Raw genomic sequence first — 22,995 nt, forward strand, 5'->3', positions numbered from 1 at the left:
GGTCGAGAAGCCCCCTTCCCCAGATATTACATTCCACTGAAGCCCAGGGAGGGGTAGATGGCTCCCCCTCCTCTTTGAATCTGCCCCAGGGTTTCCAGCACAGGAGGCAGCAGTGCAGAGTTAGAAGCTCTGGCACGTTCTAGAAGCCGAGAGGCTGGAGAGGAAGTAGGGCCGAGATGGTGGAGGACTCTGGGGCAATGGGAGGTCACTGTGGGTGTTCCACGGGTGGGGGTGGGGCGTTACCCACCCGCTGAATGATAAGGATCCGGTGGCTTCTGTCTGGAGAACAGAGGGAAGGGGCTGGGGCTGGAGTCAGGGGTTCCTTGAGGAGGGGTGAGAGATGCTGGGGTCGGAGGGAACAGAGGCTGGAAACAAGCATCTTGCTGCTGGACGTGACCTCCAATCATTCTCTTTCCGAAGCAGGGAGCAGGTGTCTGTTGCTCACCTACTATGTGCAGGATTTTAAGAGTACAGTGGGCCCTTGGCCTTGGAGAATCCAGACAGGAGCAGAAGGAGAAAGTTAAGCAGAAAGTTAAATAGCAGCAGGGATCAAAATAACCGTCCACAGTGGTGAAGCCTCCCAAGGTCTGATTACCTGTGCGCGATTACCTGTCAGGTCCAAGCCGGGGACAGAGCCTGCCATCGCTCCCTGACAGGAGGGACCCCTGATGGCCACCTCGGTGGGTCTGGCTTCTCACCCAGTGCCCCCCCAGACCCCTTTTGGCCTCTCACTGCCCACCCAGTCTGTGATGGAGACACCCAGTCCCCCTCCCCTCCTGGCCTGATCTGGGGCATCCCCTGTCCCAGTGAGGACGTTCTTCCTTCTCTCCGGCTGGGGACTTTGCTGGTTAGTGCAGAGCAGAAGGGACAAAGGAGTGACTTAACGGCTGCGTGCCTGTCAGGAGCAGCGCGTGGAGGGGATGAGCCAGAGCAAGTGGGCTTTGCCTCACTTCTTTACCCTTTCCTCAGAAAAGCCATGGAACAGAGAAGCAGAGGAGGAGGGCCTTACAGATCAGGCCGCACTGCCCTGTCACTTACACATGGGGAAATGGAGGCCGAGAGAAAGAAAAGGATATCCTGGCAGGCGTGGGACGCGATCAGAATTAGTGGAATGAATGAACCTTTCCATCCCTTCATCCCCTCTGCCATCTCTCTGGGCCCGTTTCAGCTTTCTCACCACTATTTGAAGTTCAGTCATCAAGAGTGGATGTGATATTCTCGGAGGAGTGCAATTATTGCAAAACATAGCAGAAGGATTCGTGCTTTGCCCTCCAAGTACTTCTCCCGGTTGGGTCTGAAAAGCAAGGGGCTGTTTTAGGAGGTGGTGAGGTCCCTGTCAGGGCAGTGTGCAAGGGTGCTTGTAAGAGCCTCAGAAACCATGACAAGGGTGGTGTGTGGGGTGATGCCACGTCTCCCAGGATCCAGGGCCTCTTGGCCCCGAAGCTTTTTAATTTTCCTCAGAGTAGGATTTGGTTCCCACCAGGGGGGTTGGCCTTACTTTTCTTTCAATGTTAATTTCCTCCTCAGTCATCAGACTGATGACATTCTGATACTGCTGTGCGATTTACAAGGTATATTGGGGCTCGCTGGGGGCCAGCTCAGGGTGGGAGCCGGCCAGGCCGATGATGGTGCGTGTGTGTGCTATGGGGGGCGCTCCAGACAGCCTGCTGTGCTCCCCACACCGTGCCACGGCTTCCACGGGGGCCACGCTGCCCCTGGGTGGGAGGTGGACCAGCAGAGCCACCAATATTCCCTTAGCTGGTGGCCTTCATGCCACATTGGGCTCGTTCATGTCCACCGTTAGCTCTGGCTTCTTTTGCCTGCCTGGTGTGTCTCTCCTGTCTTGGCCAGATGGGACCATTTCTGGATTCCTGCCTCTCCTAGACTGAATTCCATGGGAGCCGTGATGGGTGTGGTTCACGCTGTGGACCGTGGCTCCCAGGGCCATCTCCGGGAGAGAAGGGGCCTCTGGGATCTACCCTATTCACACGGGGCTGGGCAGGGACACAGGCCGTTGTGGTTTTCCCCTTCCTTAAAGACTCAGTGTTCCAAATGAGGCCCCTTGGATGCAAACGTTATACCTACTCGCACCCAGTGCATTTCTGCAGACAGTCAGACCCACATCGCCCTGCTCTAGCTCCTCTGCGAGAGTAATGCAGATCTGCCTGGATGCTCTGACTTGGTTCTGCTGGGTGTCCCCTGGCCAGGGGTGTTTGCCCGGGACTGAGAGGATCCTCGGGATGTGGAACTTTCGGTGCTGAAACCAGGAGAGTTCCAGGCAAACTGCGATTCTTGGTCACTTTGCCCCCAGCTCCTCTCCCTGCAGACCTGCGAGCCCTGTTGTGGGGTTTGAGTGTGCTGAAGCCGAGGATGGTGTGCAGAGGGGGAGATACCTTCTTTCCTTTTTATCTTCCTCTTCCTTTCCCAAAAAGAGCATTCATCTTCCCCCTTGTGACCAGTACCATAGTCCGCTATCCACTGTGGCCCTGGCCCTAGGAAAAGAGCTTGTTTGCCATGTCAGCTCCAAGTGCATGGCCTTAAACTGAAGGTTCACCACGGCTGACCGGAGCAGGGCACTTTCTTCTGGTCATTTGTGAAGAACATTCCACAGCTCCAGCCCAAGACTCTTGTTTCACTGTTTGCATATAAGCAGAAGCATCCCTGCCTCTACAGCTGATCCGAATGTGTGTACCTGGGACACTCTTCCCATCCAAATTCAGATCACCTTGGTGTTGGGATGTCGGTAGTTTCAGCTTAGAAATCTTGGTGCTCAACGGGGTCTTAGGAAAGAAGAAAATCACACATGACCTGGAAGGAAGAGCCAGGGGAAATATCTGTGTGGCTTCCTGGGAATCTTCTTTGAGTCATTTCACTGTTTGTTTTTTGTTTTTTTTTTTCTGGTGTGAAATTGATTTGGGGCCCCGATCTTTAAACTTACGGGAGTGAATTCCACAAACAAAGTTTCCTTTTCTTTCCTAGGAGCTTTTAATCAGCCATGCAGTTAGCACTGTGCCATTCCAGCCGCCTCACACACTCAGCCACTGGCCTTTAGAAGCAAACAGGTATTGAGGAGCTGACAAGAAATGACTTTTCACTCCTTTTCTGCCTTAACACTGTCACTCACCGCAGGGCTGGCCACGCCCAATTTTCACGAGATCAACCCAACTTGGTTTACAGTGTCAGGCAAGCTCCAGTAAGGAAAAAACCAAAGTCACTGAATACAAAAGAATGAAAAAACAAAATCACTCAGTTCCATGAATGCAAGTGTTCTGGCTTTGGCTCTCTGGAGCGTGTCTTCCAGAACCCACGGCTGCTCAGCCCTGCTCAGAGCACCTCCTCCTGCTCGGGGCTGGATTTCCATCCCCAGTTACATTGCTTCCAGAAAGACAGGATCCCTGTTGGATGCCCATGAAGCTTATGCTGAGTAAATATTGACAAAGTAGTCTAAAGAGCAAACACTTTGACATTTGTAAGGTCCACTGGAAGGTCTTGTATATATTTATACAGCAGGAATGAGCACCGCATACCAATTTGCCTGAACTTGTTCTGACATAATTCTGCATGGATGGTGTGTGTGCCGGTTGCTGAGAACGGCTGAGTGTACACATGGGGGACACGGCCAGGGCTGGGTAGTGGCGGGTCAGAGTCTTCCTTCCCATCTAGAACAAACCAACACCTGTCCAAGCTTCTATAAGGAAACTTCCTTTAAGCTTCGATAAGACCTACTTTTTCAGAAGGGAGAAAGAAAAAAAAAGCCACAAAACCTTGTCTTTAATTTATCGCAATTGATGTACTTTCTTTTTACTTTGTAAAAATTGTATTGATGTTTTTGTGCTTTATATTTATTAAAGGTTGAGCCTCAAAAATGTAATGAGTAAAAAATGCTTGCTTAATTTAAATTGTGAATCTGTCTGTTAAGAAATGCATTAGGGGTAGGAGAAGCATAAGACATATTAATTGACAGACAGGAACTGCTGTCTCTGAGGTTGATACAAGTAATTTATTACTTTAGAAATGAATGCCACCTCCAGAATGTGCTTCATTAATTTCAAATTTAGTTTTAATTTCAAGCTGTTGCCCCTTGAGAAGAATAAGGTGGCAAATTATGTTTGAAGAGCAGATTTTTTTTTTTTTTTTTGCTCCAAAGAAACACCACATTTTAACTATTTAATTTTACAAATAAATGTGCCTGTCTGCTTTGCTGTGTTTTCCCGAGAGCCGAGAAAATGCTCTAGGTAAGATCAACACTGACTAATGCTTTTCTTTCTTTCTTTCTTTCTTTCTTTCTCTCCTTCTCCCTGTGTCCCTTCTTTCTGTCCCACTTGTCCCACCTGTTATCACGGCAGCCTATGTTTCAGATGAGTTAAAGGCTGCCGCCCTGGTAGACGAAGATATAGACCCAGAGGAGAGCCTGACAGATGGGGAGCCCTCGGCTAAGTACATGTGCCCAGAAAAGGAGCTCAGCAAGACCTGCCCCAGCTACCAGAACTCCCCAGCGGCTGAGTTTTCCAGCCACGAGATGGACAGTGAGTCCCACATCAGTGAGACTAGTGACCGGATGGCCGACTTTGAAAGTGGCTCCATGAAGAACGAAGAGGAGGCCAAGGAGGTGGCGGTCCCACCGGAAGACTCGACCGTGTCGGACAGCCTGGAGCAGATGAAGGCCGTGTACAACAACTTCCTCTCCAACTCGTACTGGTCCAGCCTCACCCTCAACCTGCACCAGCCGTCCTCGGAGAAGAATAATGGGAGCTGCAGCAGCAGCAGCAGTAGCAGCAGCAGCTGCGGCAGCGGGAGCTTCGACTGGCACCAGAGCGCCATGGCCAAGACCCTGCAGCAGGTGTCACAGAGCCGCGTGCTGCCCGAGCCCAGCCTGTTCAGCACCGTGCAGCTGTACCGGCAGAGCAGCAAGCTCTATGGCTCCATCTTCACGGGGGCCAGCAAGTTCCGCTGCAAAGACTGCAGCGCCGCCTACGACACCCTGGTGGAGTTGACGGTGCACATGAACGAGACGGGGCACTACCGCGACGACAACCACGAGACTGACAACAACAACCCCAAGCGCTGGTCCAAGCCCCGCAAACGCTCGCTGCTGGAAATGGAAGGGAAGGAGGACGCCCAGAAGGTGTTGAAGTGCATGTACTGCGGCCACTCGTTCGAGTCCCTCCAGGACTTGAGTGTCCACATGATCAAAACGAAACACTACCAAAAAGTGCCTCTGAAGGAACCTGTCACTCCCGTCGCAGCCAAAATCATCCCTGCCACTCGCAAGAAGGCCTCGCTGGAGCTGGAGCTCCCCAGCTCCCCGGACTCCACCGGCGGCACCCCCAAAGCTGCCATGGCGGACACGAACGACGTGCTTCAGAAGAACTCCAACCCGTACATCACGCCAAATAACCGCTACGGCCACCAGAACGGGGCCAGCTACGCCTGGCACTTCGAGGCCCGCAAGTCCCAGATCCTCAAGTGCATGGAGTGCGGCAGCTCGCACGACACGCTGCAGGAGCTCACGGCCCACATGATGGTGACTGGCCACTTCATCAAGGTCACCAACTCGGCCATGAAGAAGGGGAAGCCCATCATGGAGACGCCTGTCACGCCCAGCATCGCCACCCTGCTGGACGAGAAGGTGCAATCCGTGCCCCTGGCCGCCACCACCTTCACGTCCCCCTCCAACACGCCCGCCAGCGTCTCCCCGAAACTGAACGTGGAGGTCAAGAAGGAGGCCGACAAGGAGAAAGTGGTCACAGACGAGAAGCCTAAGGAAAAGGAGAAGGCGTGTGAGGAGGAGAAGTACGACATCTCTTCCAAGTACCACTATTTGACTGAGAACGACTTAGAAGAGAGTCCCAAGGGGGGGCTCGATATCCTCAAGTCCCTAGAAAACACAGTGACGTCTGCCATCAATAAGGCCCAGAACGGCACCCCCAGCTGGGGGGGCTACCCCAGCATCCACGCCGCCTACCAGCTCCCCAACATGATGAAGCTGTCTCTGGGCTCCGCGGGGAAGAGCGCAGCCCTGAAGCCCATGTTCGGCAACAGTGACATCGTGTCCCCCACAAAGAACCAGACCCTGATCTCTCCGCCCAGCAGCCAGACCTCCCCCATGCCCAAGACAAACTTTCACGCCATGGAGGAGCTGGTGAAAAAGGTCACCGAGAAAGTTGCCAAAGTTGAGGAGAAAATGAAGGAGCCCGAGGGCAAGCTTTCTCCGCCCAAGCGGGCCACCCCGTCCCCGTGCAGCAGCGACATCAGCGAGCCCATCAGGATGGAGGCGTCCAGCGACGGGGGCTTCAAAAGCCAGGAGGACAGCCCCAGCCCCCAGCGGGATGGCTGCAAGGAAGGGAGCCCCCCAGCAGAGCCGGTGGAGAACGGCAAGGACCTGGTGAAGCCCCTGAGCAGCGGCCTGAGCAGCAGCACGGCCATCATCACCGACCACCCGCCAGAGCAGCCCTTCGTTAACCCTCTGAGCGCCCTCCAGTCGGTCATGAACATCCACCTGGGCAAGGCTGCCAAGCCCTCCCTGCCTGCCCTCGACCCCATGAGCATGCTCTTCAAGATGAGCAACAGCCTGGCCGAGAAGGCAGCGGTGGCCACACCCCCACCCCTGCAGTCCAAGAAGGTGGACCACCTCGACCGCTATTTCTACCACGTCAGCAACGACCAACCCATAGACTTGACAAAAGGGAAGAGTGACAAAGGCTGCCCTTTGGGTTCAGTGCTTTTGTCACCCACGTCCACATCCCCAGCAACCTCCTCATCCACGGTGACAACGGCAAAGACGTCCGCCGTCGTGTCGTTCATGTCCAACTCGCCGCTCCGCGAGAACGCCTTGTCAGATATATCCGATATGCTGAAGAACTTGACAGAGAGCCACACGTCAAAGTCCTCCACCCCTTCCAGCATCTCCGAGAAGTCTGACATTGACGGCGCCACCCTGGAGGAGGCCGAGGAGGTGACGCCTGCGCAAAAGAGGAAGGGCCGCCAATCAAACTGGAACCCCCAGCACCTGCTGATCCTCCAGGCCCAGTTTGCCGCCAGCCTCCGGCAGACCTCGGAGGGCAAGTACATCATGTCGGACCTGAGCCCCCAGGAGCGCATGCACATCTCAAGGTTCACCGGGCTCTCCATGACCACCATCAGCCACTGGCTGGCCAACGTGAAGTACCAGCTGCGAAGGACAGGTGGAACAAAGTTCCTCAAAAACTTGGACACTGGCCACCCCGTGTTCTTTTGTAATGACTGCGCGTCACAAATCAGGACTCCCTCCACGTACATCAGCCATCTCGAGTCACACCTGGGCTTCCGGCTACGGGATTTGTCCAAACTGTCCACCGAACAGATTAACAATCAGATAGCACAAACCAAGTCACCGTCGGAAAAACTGGTGACGTCCTCCCCCGAGGAGGACCTGGGGACCTCCTACCAGTGCAAACTTTGCAATCGGACCTTTGCGAGCAAGCATGCGGTTAAACTTCACCTCAGCAAAACACACGGGAAATCCCCAGAGGACCACCTTCTGTATGTTTCCGAGTTAGAGAAGCAGTAGCGTTTGCTTTTGATGAAAACGACTGTGATTTGCTTTGAGGGAAACTGTTGCAGGCACCTTAAGGCCCCTCTGTCTTGTTCTAGGCACATGTTCTTATTTTAACTGCAGAGAATCACTCTGGGCTGGACTGTTTTGTATAACTGTACAGTGTTTAATAGAGGTGCATACTCAGCTGTTGTCACTGGTAAAATATGAAGGTTAAAACGCAGTGGTAAGTGTTTGGAACTTTGTGTAAATGGGATTTAGTTGTGAGCATCCCCCGATGCTTCAAGCTGCATGCATTAACAGACAGTTTAATTAAGCATTTATGACGAAACCGGCCACATTTTTCCACGCGGCCGAGTGTGCTGGCATTTTTCACCCTTTCATCTTTAGCCCTCTGAGTACTTTGAAGCACTTTTGCATTAATTTGGTTAAAAAATAAAATAAAAGAATAATAATGTATGAAGCTCTGTTTTTTAAATTCCTTACCAGCTTAGTTATAATTAATAATATGAACCTCCATTTATGCAGGTCTGCAGGGGTATAACACGCCTTGAAATTTAAAAGAATATTATTTTCACATTGAAACATAGATGTATATATTGTATAGATTTGAGACTCTCTTATGAAAAATGTGATTGTGGGTAAATGACCTTTTTTCCTGCATTTATAGCAACAGTGTTTTATGTACCTGCCATGCTCTGGGCATAAGCCATGCCTATGTATAGTGTATATTTCTTTTTCTTTTTTTTTTTAAGGTCTATGGGTTTTGTTTTTTTACATGCAAACATTGTAAATTATACAGAAGATACCACAGATAACATTTATAAAGTATACAGAAACATTATCTGAAAGCAAAGTATGATTGTTTGTTTTGCTATACAGTACATCTATATTGATAGAGGTTCACGTTTAAATTATACATATTTATTAGCATCATATTATCATTTGTTCTGAGCAGTCTGAATAAACGAGGCCAGGAAATCCATCCGTGGCAGCATCATAACTATTTTGCACATGATTTTTAAAGGTATTTATTAGAAATCAAAAAAAAAAAAAAACGCTCAAAATAAACTCAGTGCTCAAAGGGGTAAGTCTATTTCAAAAGGAAAAAAAAAAAGAACAAAAAAAGAGAGAGAGAGAACTTGTACTGTATTTCCTAAACATTGATAAAGCCTTTAAAATGTTTGTACTGTAATACTTTGCTTAAAAGTCACGAGGCATTCTGTGATACAACCTCTTTTACTTATTTATAAGCCCTCTTGGTTGCTATTCCATATTGTAGGATGCCTTTTTTATTTCAATTGGTAACTTTCTGTTTTGTTCTTCCTAATTATTCTCCCAAGATCCCACACTGCAGCTTTATCTTTAGGCTTATGAAAGGTAACCCGTGGTTACCGGCTCTCCAAGTGATTCTGTTCTTCTCCATTTTTGGCAGTTAATTTGCAGAAGTAACTGACAGCTGACACCATATGAGAACCTATGTATAAAATATTGGCATGTAAACAGCACAGACACTCTGTGCCCTGTTTTGTTGTTGACAATGAACCACCATTATGTGACTCTTCATATAACCCTCTTTTCTACGGCAGCATTAAAATTGTCTTTTTGCTATAATTTTGTGTTGCGTTCACAATTATGTCTGAAATGTGCTACGACTAACGAGCACATTAAAATTAAATTGTATGCGATCTGTTTATGACTGAGTTGGTTGCTGTGTCTGCCAGGTGCTGGCAGTCGGAAACCGCCCGTAAATCAGGGGAGTTTTAGTGAACCTTGGGTTTGGAGAGCAGCAAACATTCACTTAGAGGCGGCGTGGACAGAATTTTCCCCAAGAATAAAAATGGAAAAGAAAGGAAGATGTTCCCGTGAGGTTAGATGCTCGCTGGGAAGGCGATGCTATCAGACATCGGTAGTGGAGCTTCGGTCACACCTGGTGACCCGCGTCGGGGCCGGAGGTTGGTCTCCCATCTGCATGAGAGAAGTCGAAGCCAGGGCCCAGAGCCCTGCTCGAGGGAGATGGGAAGAAAGGTTTTTGGAAGACTCAGTGCAGGGCGGCTCCTTCCTGTTGATTCGGGATTTTCAAGGAGCCGAAAACAGAGCCCAGCTGGGCAGGTGGACCCTGGGGTCCACACTGTCTCTCTTGGGCTAAAGCAAGCCCAGATAACGAGGTGTAGGGGGGCGGGGAGCCTGAACCCATCCACGGGAGGGGTGGGGAGAGCATTTATATGATAATCACAAGCTTTTATTAACCCTGGCAAATTATGCCAACAAAACGCTGGGAACATATCATGTAAAATTGTAAAATACCTTTATTACTATATTCAGACTACTCTTGCAGTTGTGTGGAATCGTAGCTCCTAACCTAGAATTATACAAATGAGAGATGTATTACATCCATGTAATATATAAAACACCTCCACGTTAAAAAAATATACGCTTTTATTAAAAATTTAAATTAAGCCCTTTCAGAGATGTTCGGCAACACGCCCACATTTTTTCCTGTTCATTCCCACCCCTTTGTGTCAAGATGAGGCCAAAATTTCTGTCTGCTCTACTTTCTCTCGGCAATCCATCTCTCTCCGGGTTTTTAGAGAGAACCAACCTAGAGTTTAAAACGGGTTTTTGGCAAGTAGGGAGGTGTGTGCTGGCTCTGCTCTCGCCTTGTAATGCAGGCACACTGTTGGGCTCTGCCCTCGGGTGGTGCAGACGGGTCTTTCCCTTCTGGGTCACGGGCCCTGTCCCCTTCCCCATCTCTTCCAGGGTGGCCGCAGACGTCCCTCCAAGAGCAGTTCTTCTCCCTGTCTGCCCTTACCTGGAAGGAGGCCTGGGACACCATACGTTTCCCTGGGGGGCCGGCTCCCCTTGGAAACGGCTCAGGGGACAGAGACACCCTCCCTCCCGTGCCTTCCCCATCTCCACATCCTGGAGCCCAGATTTCCACTCTTGAATTTTTCACAGGTTAAATATAGCATTGGTTTATTAGAATCCAAAGTCCTGCATCTAACAGATTAAACTGACAACACTTCCATCACCACCAGGGCCCATGTGGCTTGAAGGGAGATGGGATTTGTGCAAGTGATGCTGGAAACCCCGCCCCCCCTTTACAGTTTGGGAGGAGAAACTGATGCCCTGCCCCTCTTCTCCTCACCCCACCCCCAGGGTTAGCTTTAGGACTTCAGTTTGGGTATAGAAGTGAGAATTTATCGCCAAGGCAGGTAGCAGATTCTATGACTCATTTGGTCCCCAGGGGCTCATAGCCAAGAAAGGACTGCTCATGTTAATGGGGCCCAGAAATTAATTTTGCCTTTAGAGGAAACATAGTAACTCAGCAGTGGAGGACCTGAGTCATGACTGCAAACCTAACCCGGCATGATGGCAGTCTCCCAGCCATGCGTCGTGGCAGGAGGCGGGGCTGGCTAGGACCTCACCCCACGTGGAAATGCAGGGCCATTTACTCTCAAGGTCATCAAACCCTCTCCTGGCTGGAGAGTGGGCCACTGTCCAAAAGAGCCTTCCATTCACAGCCCAGAATGTCCCCGATTTTCCTGAGATCAGTTGGGAAGATCTAAAGTTGTATTCCAAGGCCGATGCAGCTGTGCACTGGTTCGCCTACGGTTGATGTTAATAGAGAATGTGAGTGCAGGAAGGAATGGGTCATCCAAGTCAGCTCTTTAAACGAGTCCAGGGAGGAGGAGGGATGGTGCCAAGTGAGGGAGGTTTTAATCACAGGTGTGTGGGTGACCCCGACCTCACCCCACCCAAGCCCAGGCTTGTTGCAGTCCTACTGTATATCTTCCAGCCATCACATTTACGCAGTATCTTAAAATAACATTTGTGATAAATGTGCAATTTAACTAATTTATGGTGCTATGATGTGCTCAGGGCTACATGCAAGATGAAAATCTTAAATGGAGCTTGAACAGCTCACTTCACAACAAGAAATCAATATGCCACATCTTAGCTATTCGCTGCCGTCAACATTTAGCAAAAAATATCAGTGATGTATCTTTAAGTTTGAGGCAGCAAGAATTCTATAATTAACCAAAATCTTACATAGTTAAAGAGGGTGGGTTATGATGAAGACCCAGATCTCCCTGGCATCTTCGTTCTATTTTCATTCTGCAAAAAGGAAAAAAAATATTGATAACCACCAAAGAGCTGCTTCTCTGCCGGGTGCTAAGGAGAGCTTAGGTGGCAGTGGTTAGCCCAGGAAGGCCTCCCCAGCAGAGCTCAGGGCTGTGGTCTCTGCAGATCTGGAAGGATTCCTTCTCTCAAAATCAGACCACTCCAGCTCGGTGGACTTCACTGCCCCCAACCCCTGGCCCACCTATTGTTTCACAGACCTGGTGACTGACTACTAAAAGAGAAAAAAGGGCCTAGTACCTGCCAAGCTCTGGGAAGAGCTGAACTCCGTCTTGAGAGCAGAACCCTGAAGTTAGAAGCCTGAAGGTAGTTGAAGGCATGAGCTGATGGGAGACAAGTCTCCATTGAACAAATCCTGTGTTGAAACTATCGTCTCCTGAGATTTCTAAGTCATCTAATAGAGAAAAAGAAAAAAAAAATCAAATAATTTTATTTTTTCAAATTCGTCTGTGCAACTCTTTTGAAATTAGAAAATTGCAATGGCATTTTATTCTGTTGACTATTTAGCACAAAAATAATCCACTTGGTATTATAGGAAGCAATCATAAGAATGAAAACACACAAACTGCAACACCACTCTTTAATAATAAATACTTGAAAATAATAGCTATTATCCTTTTAGCTCATGGAGAAATTACCATTTTTGCTCTGCCAGATAGTTATTCTTTTGGTAAGAGAAACACTAACCTTTTTTCTCCCTAGGGATTTATTAGTAAGCACGTGTAATCTTTGGCAAAAGGAAACCTAAAAATGCATTTCCCCGGGGACCCGGTGCCAGTCGATGCCTTTCAGCCCGCGGCTGACCTCAGAGATGCAGACAAGGTACTCGTGCTTGTGTTCCCACACGATTCCAGGGTATGCTGGCCTTTGCAAACTATGCTATAGTTAGCTTCAGAAACCATCTCACTCCTTTGGGGGAAGCCTCAGTTCTGTCTCTTAGCATAAAGCTTCTGGGAGGAAAAGCTCATCCTGACAAACCCCACCTTCCCGTGTGTGCGATGTGGCAGCCTTGTCACTGCCGAGGCCTGGACTCCTGGTGTCCGTGCAGAAAGCAGGGAGCAAACAGGGTTTCGCTTCCAGGGAGGTGTGCGCTCTCCACACAGCCATCGAGTTTCCCCAAGCCAGACAGAGATGCTGTTGGACGCACAAGGCACCGTGTTTTGATCTCCAAGGATTTGACAGCAGGCTACCCCTAGGAAGATTGTAAAGGCAAGCAAACCTGGTATCGGGTGGGCTTTTGATGGTTCCAAAGGCATCCCAAAGCACTGTCGATTTGGGACCGTGTTCCCTGCACAGCCAAAACAATGGATTTGCCAAATTGTTGTTCAGGGGCCTGACGGTCCCGGACAGCCTGATGGTGACTTCGGCCATAGCTTTGGACATCGGGAGTGACTTAAAGTTAGTGGCTTCTTGAGGCTCAGCGTTCAGGGGTCAGTGCACTACCCCCGGTCCGAAGAGCCAGGTGTTTTCAAAATTAAATTCTAATGATAGAAGATCAGAGGAACAGCTTTTCTACCACCTTTGTATAATGTCATGTACTGATATATTCTTAATAAATCATTCCTGATGATAATGACGATCAGCAAGGTGACCTCTTTCCAGAGATTAACATCCACAATTAGCTACTCAGGAATTAGAATACACTGTTATTTACTGTCTAACCCGAGCGGTCAAATATAGTAGCCATCAGCCACATGTGATTATTCACATTTAAATGAAATAAAATGAAAAGTTTCATTCCTCAGTCATACCAGCCATACTTCAAAGGCTCAGTAGCCACGTGTGGCCAGTGGTTACTCTTTTGGACAGCACAGCCATGGAACATTCTCATCATCACAGGACGTTCAGTTGGACATGCCATTTTTTAAGAGCTTTTTCCTAATTAAGAGCTCATGCCTTAATGATGAAAGTGTGTTTTCAGTCCATGGGTATCTCTTAGAATCCTTATTTTCCCAATATGGGCTCAGGCAACATTCTCACGTGCTCATATCTCTGATCAAAGGCAAGGACGCACATAATTAACCTTGAGCATAAAATTATAAACAGAAGTGCAGGCATCAGTGTATGAAGTTGGTGATCATTCCTCCTGCTGTGAATATTATCTGGGCTGCAAACTCCAAAGCTCAGAGTGCTGATGGATGTGGCCATGACCTTGCTTTGCCCTTAGCTGGCGGTGAATCAGGCAGTCCGTTGCTGCTCTCTTTGCCCAGGTGGACTTGAAGCCTTCCCTGGGACTGGGAGACTCAACGTGGCTCTGAGGCTGGCATGGCTCTTAGCTCCCACACGTGAGGCCCGAGTGTCCCGTGCTCACCCAGGCCTGCAGACCACACCAGGCCTCTATCTCCTCCACTGTAGCCCCAGGCAGCAGCAAGGGGTGGGGGTAGGGCCCCATCCTGCTCTCTCTTTAAAAATTACAATATATAAATAGGACTTGGGAAATGACTTTTTAAATTTGGAGGGTTAAGTTTGAAAAATTGTTGCATTTCAACATTTCACTTCCATTATTTTTTTTTTCCCACAGCAGGATTCCAGGACACATTTACGACTGTCATAATTGTGAGTTAGAGATCTCCCAGGCCAAGTGAAATGAAATTACGAGAAACTGAAATCTGTTTTAATTGGAGCATTTATGGAAAAAAGGAGTCAGGGTGGCTGCTTTTTCCTTTACGTGACTCTCCGGTTCACGGCCATACCTGTGTCCGGAAACTAGGGCTGGGGAAACTTGGGCCAAGACAGAGCGAGGAGGGAAGGAGAGAGAATGAGGTAGGTGTGTCAGGAAGGAGTCATTTTCTTAGCTTAAAAAAAAAAAAAAAAAAAAATGGAGGTAGAGTCGCCGGAGTTCCGCCTCAGTGACCATGAAACCGAGTCGGCAAAAGCTGAAGGACCCGGCTCCTGAAAGCCTCATCAGGGCTTGTCATCGCTCTAATGAATATCATTTAAATTGCTTTGTATATTGGTGGAGTTTGGATGTCGATTTAATTTGTGCATGTGTTTGAGTTCTTCTGCTTGGCTAGGCTAACAGAGAAGCAGCCGCTTAATGAAAACTGAGTTGGTGACAGTGTGATGCGCTCCAACCCAGTCAAATGGGTTTGAAGAGCTGCAGTGACAGGCCTCAGAAAGAAGCAGCTCTGGCTGGGGGACCAGAAAGTTTCCTGCAGCGCAGGGACCTTCCAGGCGGTGTGGCCAGCGTGCGTGGTCGTGCTAAGTTCACGCGTGCAGTCTCTTCACGGCTTGACCCATCCTCAGCCCAGTGGACTCCAGCTCCAGGCACAAGGGACTGTGCCTGTTGAATTGGGGTCCTGGGGAGTCTCCCCCCTCCCCCGTGGTTAAACAGCACGTTGATGGAACTGCTGGGATGGGCAATGGTAAGGGGAGACGCAGAACCGACTTCTCAAGCAAGGGAGGTGGCCCGAGGCCCCCAGCTGAGATGGTAAGAGGGCATCCTCACGTTGGGACACCCACAAAAGCAAAGGCCTTCTCCCACCCCGAGGTGTCATCCCATCTGTGTGTACAGAAGCTCAGCTCTCTCAGGACGGTCACGTGCTCATTTGCTTCTTGCCTCTCCCCAGCCAGGCTGGGATTCCTACAGGGCTCATCTGTAGATGAGACCCAGTGGGGCGCCGTGGCCCGCCCTGGCCCACAGTTGCTCTCAGGAAGGTCAGCCAGGCGTCTGTTTGCAGAAGTGTTAGAAGCACAGGCTGAGTGCAAACCCATTCATCTGCTGAGCCTACACGAAATCCCCTGCCTCCGAAAGGGCCATGGTTCTGGAAGGAGTTTGACACTTGGCCCTGGTGTTTCACTCAGAGACTGAGCCTTGGGTCTCGTGTGAGGCTCATGGGCTCCCCGACACCGCAGATTCCCCCGGGAGTAGTGAGCCGGGGGTGGGTCCGGGACCTGAGGGGCAGGGCAGGGTGGGGGCAAGGGAGCATATAAAAGGAACCCCCTTTCCTGCCTTCTCTGTGGTCCTCAAGGTCTGACCACTGAACTTCACACTGTTTTCCCCAACTTTGCATTACAGCTTTCTTAAATACTGTCGATATTCACGTTATCAACAAGGTAGCATAGAACCTGGAAAAATCACAAAGTAGAGTGTGTTCGGTGTACGGGCTACTTCCTCTGCTGGCTAGATCCCCTCCACCCACGCCCCTGCACGACTCTGTTTCGGGGGTAGAGAGGTGGGGGAAGGGGCTGGTGAGAATCTCTCAAGGCTGGAAAAGAGATGGGCCCATTCTCCTAAATTGAACTGAAGGCCAGAGAGGTGAGGTGTCCACCCAGTGGAAAATCAGCCCCTCTCTTTCTGCCACCAAGAGCCAAGGGGGCAGGATGGAATGGGGCAGGGGAAGGAAGCGCTGAGAAGAAGATGTCCTGCCTTGGGCATGGGCCCGGTGAAGGCTCTGAGAGCAGATGCAAGGCTGGGGCCAGACACCCAGAGGAGGATAGCTCCAGGGAGACTTTGACACGATGGCCCATTTGCAGCAGGGCTTGCCTTTCCTAAACATGGGGACCCACGGTTCGTCTTGAGAGAAGTTCTGAGGAGCTTCTGTGTGCCCAAGACATGGGGCGGGGGCCCTGGCGAGGTCTCCTGGGACCCTGTACAAGTCCCATCTCAGGGGGCTGGACCATGAGACCAGAGCGCAGCCACGCCCACCCTGTGCCTGCACCCAGAAGGAAGAAATAACGCCTAAGACCCACCCTGAGCTGTCCTGGCCTTTAATGAGTTTGGAGTCAAGCTGGAGAAAGGAGACAAAGCAATTGTGACAAGTAAATGACAACGCCCAATTAAGAGTGCGGTTGGGCAGAAAACAAAGAGTGAGATTACAGGGCTCTGGTCCCGGAAACTCAAACTGCACTGGCTGGGAGCCGATCTTTGAGCTAGTTGGGCCTGGCTGGACCTTGAGGGATGGATAAGATCTGAGCTTGCAGGGAGGGGAGGGCCTCTCCTTGTAAGAAACCACAGGAAAGCTAGTTGCTCAGCTGCCTTCTGGCTGTGCCTTGAGATGGCGGGACCCATGGCAGAGCCTCTTGCATCCTGAGAATCACCTCTGAATCCTCAGAAATGAAATATTGCTACGACCATTGCAGTGATAGATGTATTTTATTCTATTCCACCTGGAGGCCTTTCTAGGATTTTCTACTGTAGCTTCTTGACCATTTAGGGCTTCTGGCCCCTTTCTCAAAAGTCCGTACACTTCCTTAGTCCCAGGGGCCGTGGACCCTCCAAGGTCCACCACTCACAGGCCTTGGATGTGGGTCTCAGTTGGCACACACTACTTCCACCTGCCTTCCAGAGCTTGTACTTCATGGGGTGCCCATTCATTTCCAGGCTTGGGGGTTCAGAGATGCGTGTCAAGATGCTGTCAGCAGGGATTGCCTCCAGATCTTAAGCAAAGAAAGGAAATTTGGCTCACATCGCTGAAATCTGGGCAGAGTGGCTTCGGCAACCTTGAGGGGAAAAGCTCTCCGTCACAACAGTGGGAACCCAGGACTGGGTGATTCCCGGACCAACAGCTGTGATTCTGATTAGCAGCGGCTCACAGTCTCACCTCAACCAGTTTTCAGGCCCTAAGCACCAGGACTCTTTCTGCCCCAACATCAGGTGCGAGCTGTACACTTAGGGTTCAAGTCTGGGCTGCAGATGGCCCTGTTGATGGGTTGGAAGGTGTTCCTCTGTGCCTCTTGAGTGATGTCTGGCCTCAGCTTTGCCAGCGCGGTGATAAGCCTCAGATTCCTCAAGGGATGGTTCCTCCTAATAAAGGATCTCAGTTTTCCATGGGGCAGAAGGATAAGCCTGATAGAAGCCAAGCTACGGGGTTCCCGTGGGCCCTCGGGAGCAGGCTTTCCTGATGGGGGGCAGCTCTTCATCCAAGGTGGATGTCACTGACCTCAGGAACCTCCTGGCCACTCTCTCCTTGAGGTAAAGCTGGAGGCCCACCACCCACACAAAGGCCACCTGTCCTTTTGTTGACACTGCCTAGACCCTGAGATGGCTGCAGACCAGGATTTACTAGGAAGAGGAGCCTTCGTCCAGGGCCTCTCTGGCACCTGAACTAACAGTGACTGTGTACCTGGCAGAGGTGGAAAATGTAGCCTGTGGATTGAATACGACCTGCAGATTGTTTGGTTTGGGCCACACTTTAAACAATCACTTTAACTCATTGCCAAATCTTGAAAATTGGGAGATTTCGTATCCATTTCTGGCATCTCTAGATGCCACATTCCTAGGTGACAGCAGGGGGCTGCCCGTCTTCGGGGGGGCATGGGCTCCCGTGTTGGCCCCATCCCTACGACTCCCTATCTGTCTTGTAGGTGAGGCTCCTTCAGAAGTGGAGCCTGAGATGAGGATTTGGTGCGGTCCTCCCTTTGACAGGTGACCCCCAAAAGTACAGACAGAAGTGGGGGGATAGGGGAGACAGAAACAGAAAGGAAGCCAACTGCAGATGCATTAAGAAGCGTGTTGCCACTGGGGGCAATGGGGACTCCATCCCACTGGGAACCTCTGTAGGACTGTGCAGGAAGATCTCCAAGGGGTCCCCTCTGAAGGTCGGGGCAGTTGGGGATCCGGAACTCCCATCCATTTCTGGCTGAGCACTGCTCTCTGTGCGTGGGAGAAGATGATCCTGGGGCCTTAGAGACCCAGGTGCTTGCAGTAGGAAGCCTTTAGCAGGTTCAATAACGGTGCAGGTGAAGGGACGTGAGGGGGCATGGCAGCACCTGCCATCCGGCTGCATTAAACCACCCACGTTTGTGTCTCATCCCTGCACTCCTGCAGGCATTTATTCAGGGCGGGCTCTTTGGTCCGGTGAGAGAGCTCCCAGCAACGGGGAGTGACTTGGCCAAGGTAACACTCCACGTCAGCCACAGAGCTGAGACTAGCGCTCGGGCATCCCCCTTCCCCTCTGTGTTTCTACCACCCTGTGCATCTTATTCTGGGGAGACTAGAGCCCTGGATGCCTCATTCATCCATTTTCTTTTATTTCCTTATTTAATTATTTATTTATGTGTTAATTACCCATCTAGTTCCAGAGGTAACGTAGGGCTTCTGTCTAGCTCATTAATTGTTTCATTTCTGGCTAGAAACAGTGAGATTGGTTGAGAGGGGTGGGAAGTACAGTGAGTAGGGGGACCCACAGGAACTGTGAGGCACAGAAACCTGGCATTTGGCTGTAGATCCCCACTTCCATCCGTCTCCTGGCCCTGCACAAAAGGACAGAATGCAGGAAACAGCTCCATTCAAGATGTCCCTCCCATAGGAAGTCCCATCCTTGGCACAGGGCACAGCTTGCCCTGACTGCCAGGGTGAACCCACCCCCTCCCCCGCACCACGGCCCCCAGCCGGGGAGGGAGGGCTCAGACAGAGCACCTGGCCTTCATGCTTCTCTTGGTTCCTCATGCTTGCTGCTGGGGATGGCGGTGGGCAGGGGGTAGCGAGCTTATAAATGCCAGGAGGGGAGGGCTTCTGTCACAGCTCCATGCAACTTTGCAAAGCTTCAGACATCCCTCATCTCGGCCTCAGCCTCAACCCCACCCCTGCCATTTCTTTGTGCGGGCGCAGATGTGTCTTCCTCTGTGGAAATGCCCTGCCATCAAGTTAGCATCAGAACCCACACAGGTTACAATAGAATCAAGGTGGGTACAACTGCCGTGAGAATTTGGAGGTGAGTCTCCAGTGCCTATGCCCCCAGAGCTGATGCGGGGCGGGGGGCGCTGAGCTGTGCCTGGGGTGCAGGGGCTGCAATTCTAAGATCCTGGCAGGAATGGCCTCACGTCACCCTCAGTGGTGCCATCTGTCCTGCCCGTTTCTGCTCGCCCAAGACGTCCATGCCAATGCTGCAATCGATTAGTCCAGAGGAATGGACAAAGGGGGTTACAGGAAATTAATTTCATTTGGGTTTCCTCTCCTGAGCCTGGCAGCCAGCTCTTCCAACACCCACGTGTCCGCAGCCCGACTGCTCTGTCCATCAGCTCTTGTCCAAGTTAACTATTCATTTGATGTATTTTAATTTGGGCAGAATATTTATTTGGCTTAAATTTCCTTTTCAGGGGTTGGAATGTGCCTTCCACACACAGGCAGAGATGATCTGCTTGAATTTCGTCAGAAGGAGTTTAGTTTACAAAGATAGTAACTGAGCTATTAAAACCAACAACCCCTTTTAAAGCAAACAGACCATTAAAATATAGGAACAGTTTATGGCATAAATAAAATGGAGGATATAGATTATTTAAAGATCAGATTTTCAAGAAACAGGGATAAAAAAATTTTAAATAATTTCTCCATGATTTTTTTTTTTTTACAAAGTGAACTTCAAAATGCAAATGCAAATTTATAAAAAAGCACAGAAAGACATTAAAAATCCATCTTACTAGTAAAGACATAGGAAAAAGGCTTGACTTTTCCTTCTAGATCTGTATACGAATTCTAAGGGGCGGGGTTGGGGGAACTACTTGAATTCATAAATGACAGAATTTACCCAGCTTATGAAGCCACACTGTGGGAGAAGAAGTGACATTTGCTTCTAGATCATTCTCTGGAGCCGACTGACAGCTACAGTAGTTTCATCCGTGAGTCCGATCCATTGTCTTCCCTCGGCACAGAAGTGCTCTACCGCGGAGGTAGATTTCCACTGCTCTGCATATTTTAAGGGTTATTTGGCAACACGAGTAAAGCTAAAAGTAGCCTCTTAATCTAATTAATTGACATTTCTGAATCTTGCTTTCACAACAACACATGGTTTCATGTTCTGGGTTTTAGCACTTGTCAAGCTTTTTTGGAGAATGTTTTGGTCAGAATGACAAGATAATTTGTGACTGAGGCTCCAAGCTAGAGAAGTGTTTAAGGCTATAATGATTTATTATCATCACAGAATAACAAAATTTACAAAGTGTTTCATCAGAATTTTTGAAATAAGTTTGCCACCATAGGAGAAGCATCGGGCTGGGGCTGGGCTGGCTTCGGAGCCAGGGAGGGTCCAGACTTGCATATACAAACTCAGCCGTGACTGATTCCTTCAAATTTCTCTATTAAATTTATCTCTGCACGTTCCTTGAGAGAGAAACCCCAGAGCGCTTTAGGAGGACAAGAGGTGATAGAACAGAGAGAAAAATCAGACTTCTTCCCCTTTTTGTAAGCAGGAAACCCAAGTCCCCCAACTCCATGCCTAACATATATGTGGCTACAGTCAAAGATGAATTTCTACATTTTGGCAACGGTCAGAGTGAAAGTAGTCGCACTATCTATAGAAACTTTGAGATGGAGAACACTTGGAGTATGCTACTGAAAATGCAAGAAACACATTTTTGAAAGGATGAAATAATATCACTGAGTGACAGTAAATTAACATGCTGACATTTGCAGACTTTCAGAGCATTGCCATAAAAAGAAGTAATACAACATGACTAATTTGGACTTCTTCTTTCTTCCTTCCTAGGGAGAGACAGCCCTGCCCCTCCGAGGCCACCCTGCAGGCTTTGTCTACCAGGCACTTCCTCCTCTTTCCCAGGAAGCATGTGTGACTCTAACACTCCCCTGCGCTCCCACGTTGCCTCTTGGAGACTCTGGGGAGAATGCAGTGTTGACTTCTGCGATTGGAAGATGCTCTCCCGAATGGCAGAAGAATGTTCCTTGGCTGGCAGAGGGCACACACTCCGGCCGCTGCGTGATAACTGCCCAGATCTCCTGGCTGTAGGGTGCCAGGGCCAGGAGAGTCCTCCAACAGCCTTGAGCACCACTGCACAGATGGGGAGACTGAGGCAGGGACAGGCTGTGAGTTCCCAGGTTGCTTCACTTTCCCCTGGACCAAACATCCAACCTGGAAAGTCCTCCGGGTGAAAACAGGCTTCCTCTCCGCCTCCCTGCAGAGGGAGGAATGGGAAAGGGCCCTTCTATTATTGGAGCCAGCACAGTGCTTGGCACACAGAAAGTGCCGGGTTCACTTTGCTAGATTACCAAAAAATGATTCTCCAAAGCTCTTAGTGAGGACTCTCTCACCCAGCCTCCCCCTTCTTCAGACGCCTGGCCTCCAGCGACAAGAGGTCATTCTCGCTGGAGCAGGATGCTCCTTTGTTCTGAGAGCTGTGCTTCCCAGGTGAGTACCACACCCCTCCCTTGGAAACAGATGAGGTGTCTGCATCCTCACAGCCTAGCACTGTGCCTGGCCCATAGCAGACGCTCAACAAACATGTGTTCCCTCCCTTCCAATGAGAAAGAGACTCCTTTTACTCCTGGAAGCAGACTACCTGGAAATGAATCCATGTTTTTAAAAACTGCTCACAGAGAAGCCTGGAGGACAACCTCACGGCCAGAGCCCCTCAACACAGGCTAGGAGGACGTACCCAGAGGCTAGATGGACGCTGAGGCTGAGCTGGGGGTTACCTGTGCAGCCCCAGGTCCCGGCTCCGGAACCCAGACCGATCCACGGAGGGTGAGGGGGCAGCCATTCACCAGACCTTTATGTCAGGTCATCTCACTGCCTGTGCTTAGGCAGGACGCCAAGGTCAAGGGGTGACCTGTCGAGGTGGACGAGGCTGGTGAGTGTGACAGTGACCCAGGCAGGGGCTCAACCTGGGCAGAACAAGAGAGGAACCTGGGCTGGGGCTGAGCATGAGTTGCTGGCTGGGTCTCGGAATTGGCCAAAAGCACCAGCGGCAAAGAGCAGAAGGCTGTGAGCTCTGCGTATGAGGGGACGCAGCAGCTGGCTGAGGCGGGACCTGCGGGGCGCAGACGTCTGGGCTCTGAACAGTTAACCTGTGAAATCGGCACAGAGCAGGGCAGAGGATGTGCTAAGCATTCATACCTTTGCTGCTGTCCTTTGATTATTAAAAATCAAATCAGAAGAGTCCCCCTCCTTCCCCCGACTGGGCCCGTGTCTGTCTGATAGGGATATTTCAGCTGCACGGGAGACTGGGGATTCTGGATTTCCTTTGAGGGTTCTCCCAGGGCCTGAGACAGAACACCAGCTCAGCGCTGGCTATCTGATGATTTGAGGGGGCCAGCAGGGTTGTGGAGGGCGCGTGAAGGACCCCAAAGGAGCCACTGTTCCCTTGCTCTGCCTGAGTTCCCAGCTTCTTGTGCAAACACTGCCCAGTCCTGTCCTCAGCCAGCATCCTGAGTGGGAGGACCGAGGGTTTCCGGAGAACCAAGTCTCCTTTTGAGCAAAAAATTGAGGAGCTCAGAAGCCCGGGATAGATGAGCTCCCGGCCCAGGGGATATTCTCAGGGGTCCACCACCCCTCCCTCTGGATCCGGAGACCATAGGCCCCCAGCCCAGGTGTCTGGCAGGGAATGGCCATTTCCGGGCGTGTGATGTGCTCTGACCAGACCCT

General features: G+C 50.4%; 1 protein-coding gene across 1 annotated transcript in view; it reads left to right on the forward strand.

The window, feature by feature from the left end:
* The window catches only part of TSHZ3 (teashirt zinc finger homeobox 3), a 69,069-nt gene extending 59,862 nt beyond the window's left edge, over positions 1-9,207 (forward strand). The window contains exon 2 of the mRNA XM_060000816.2: positions 4,347-9,207. Within this exon, the coding sequence (XP_059856799.1) occupies positions 4,347-7,549 (3,203 nt within the window). The 3' untranslated portion in view covers positions 7,550-9,207. The remainder of the gene's footprint in view (positions 1-4,346) is intronic.
* Positions 9,208-22,995: the final 13,788 nt, after the last annotated feature.

The sequence above is a fragment of the Delphinus delphis genome, chromosome 20 (assembly GCF_949987515.2).
Source record: "Delphinus delphis chromosome 20, mDelDel1.2, whole genome shotgun sequence".
Taxonomy (NCBI): domain Eukaryota; kingdom Metazoa; phylum Chordata; class Mammalia; order Artiodactyla; family Delphinidae; genus Delphinus; species Delphinus delphis.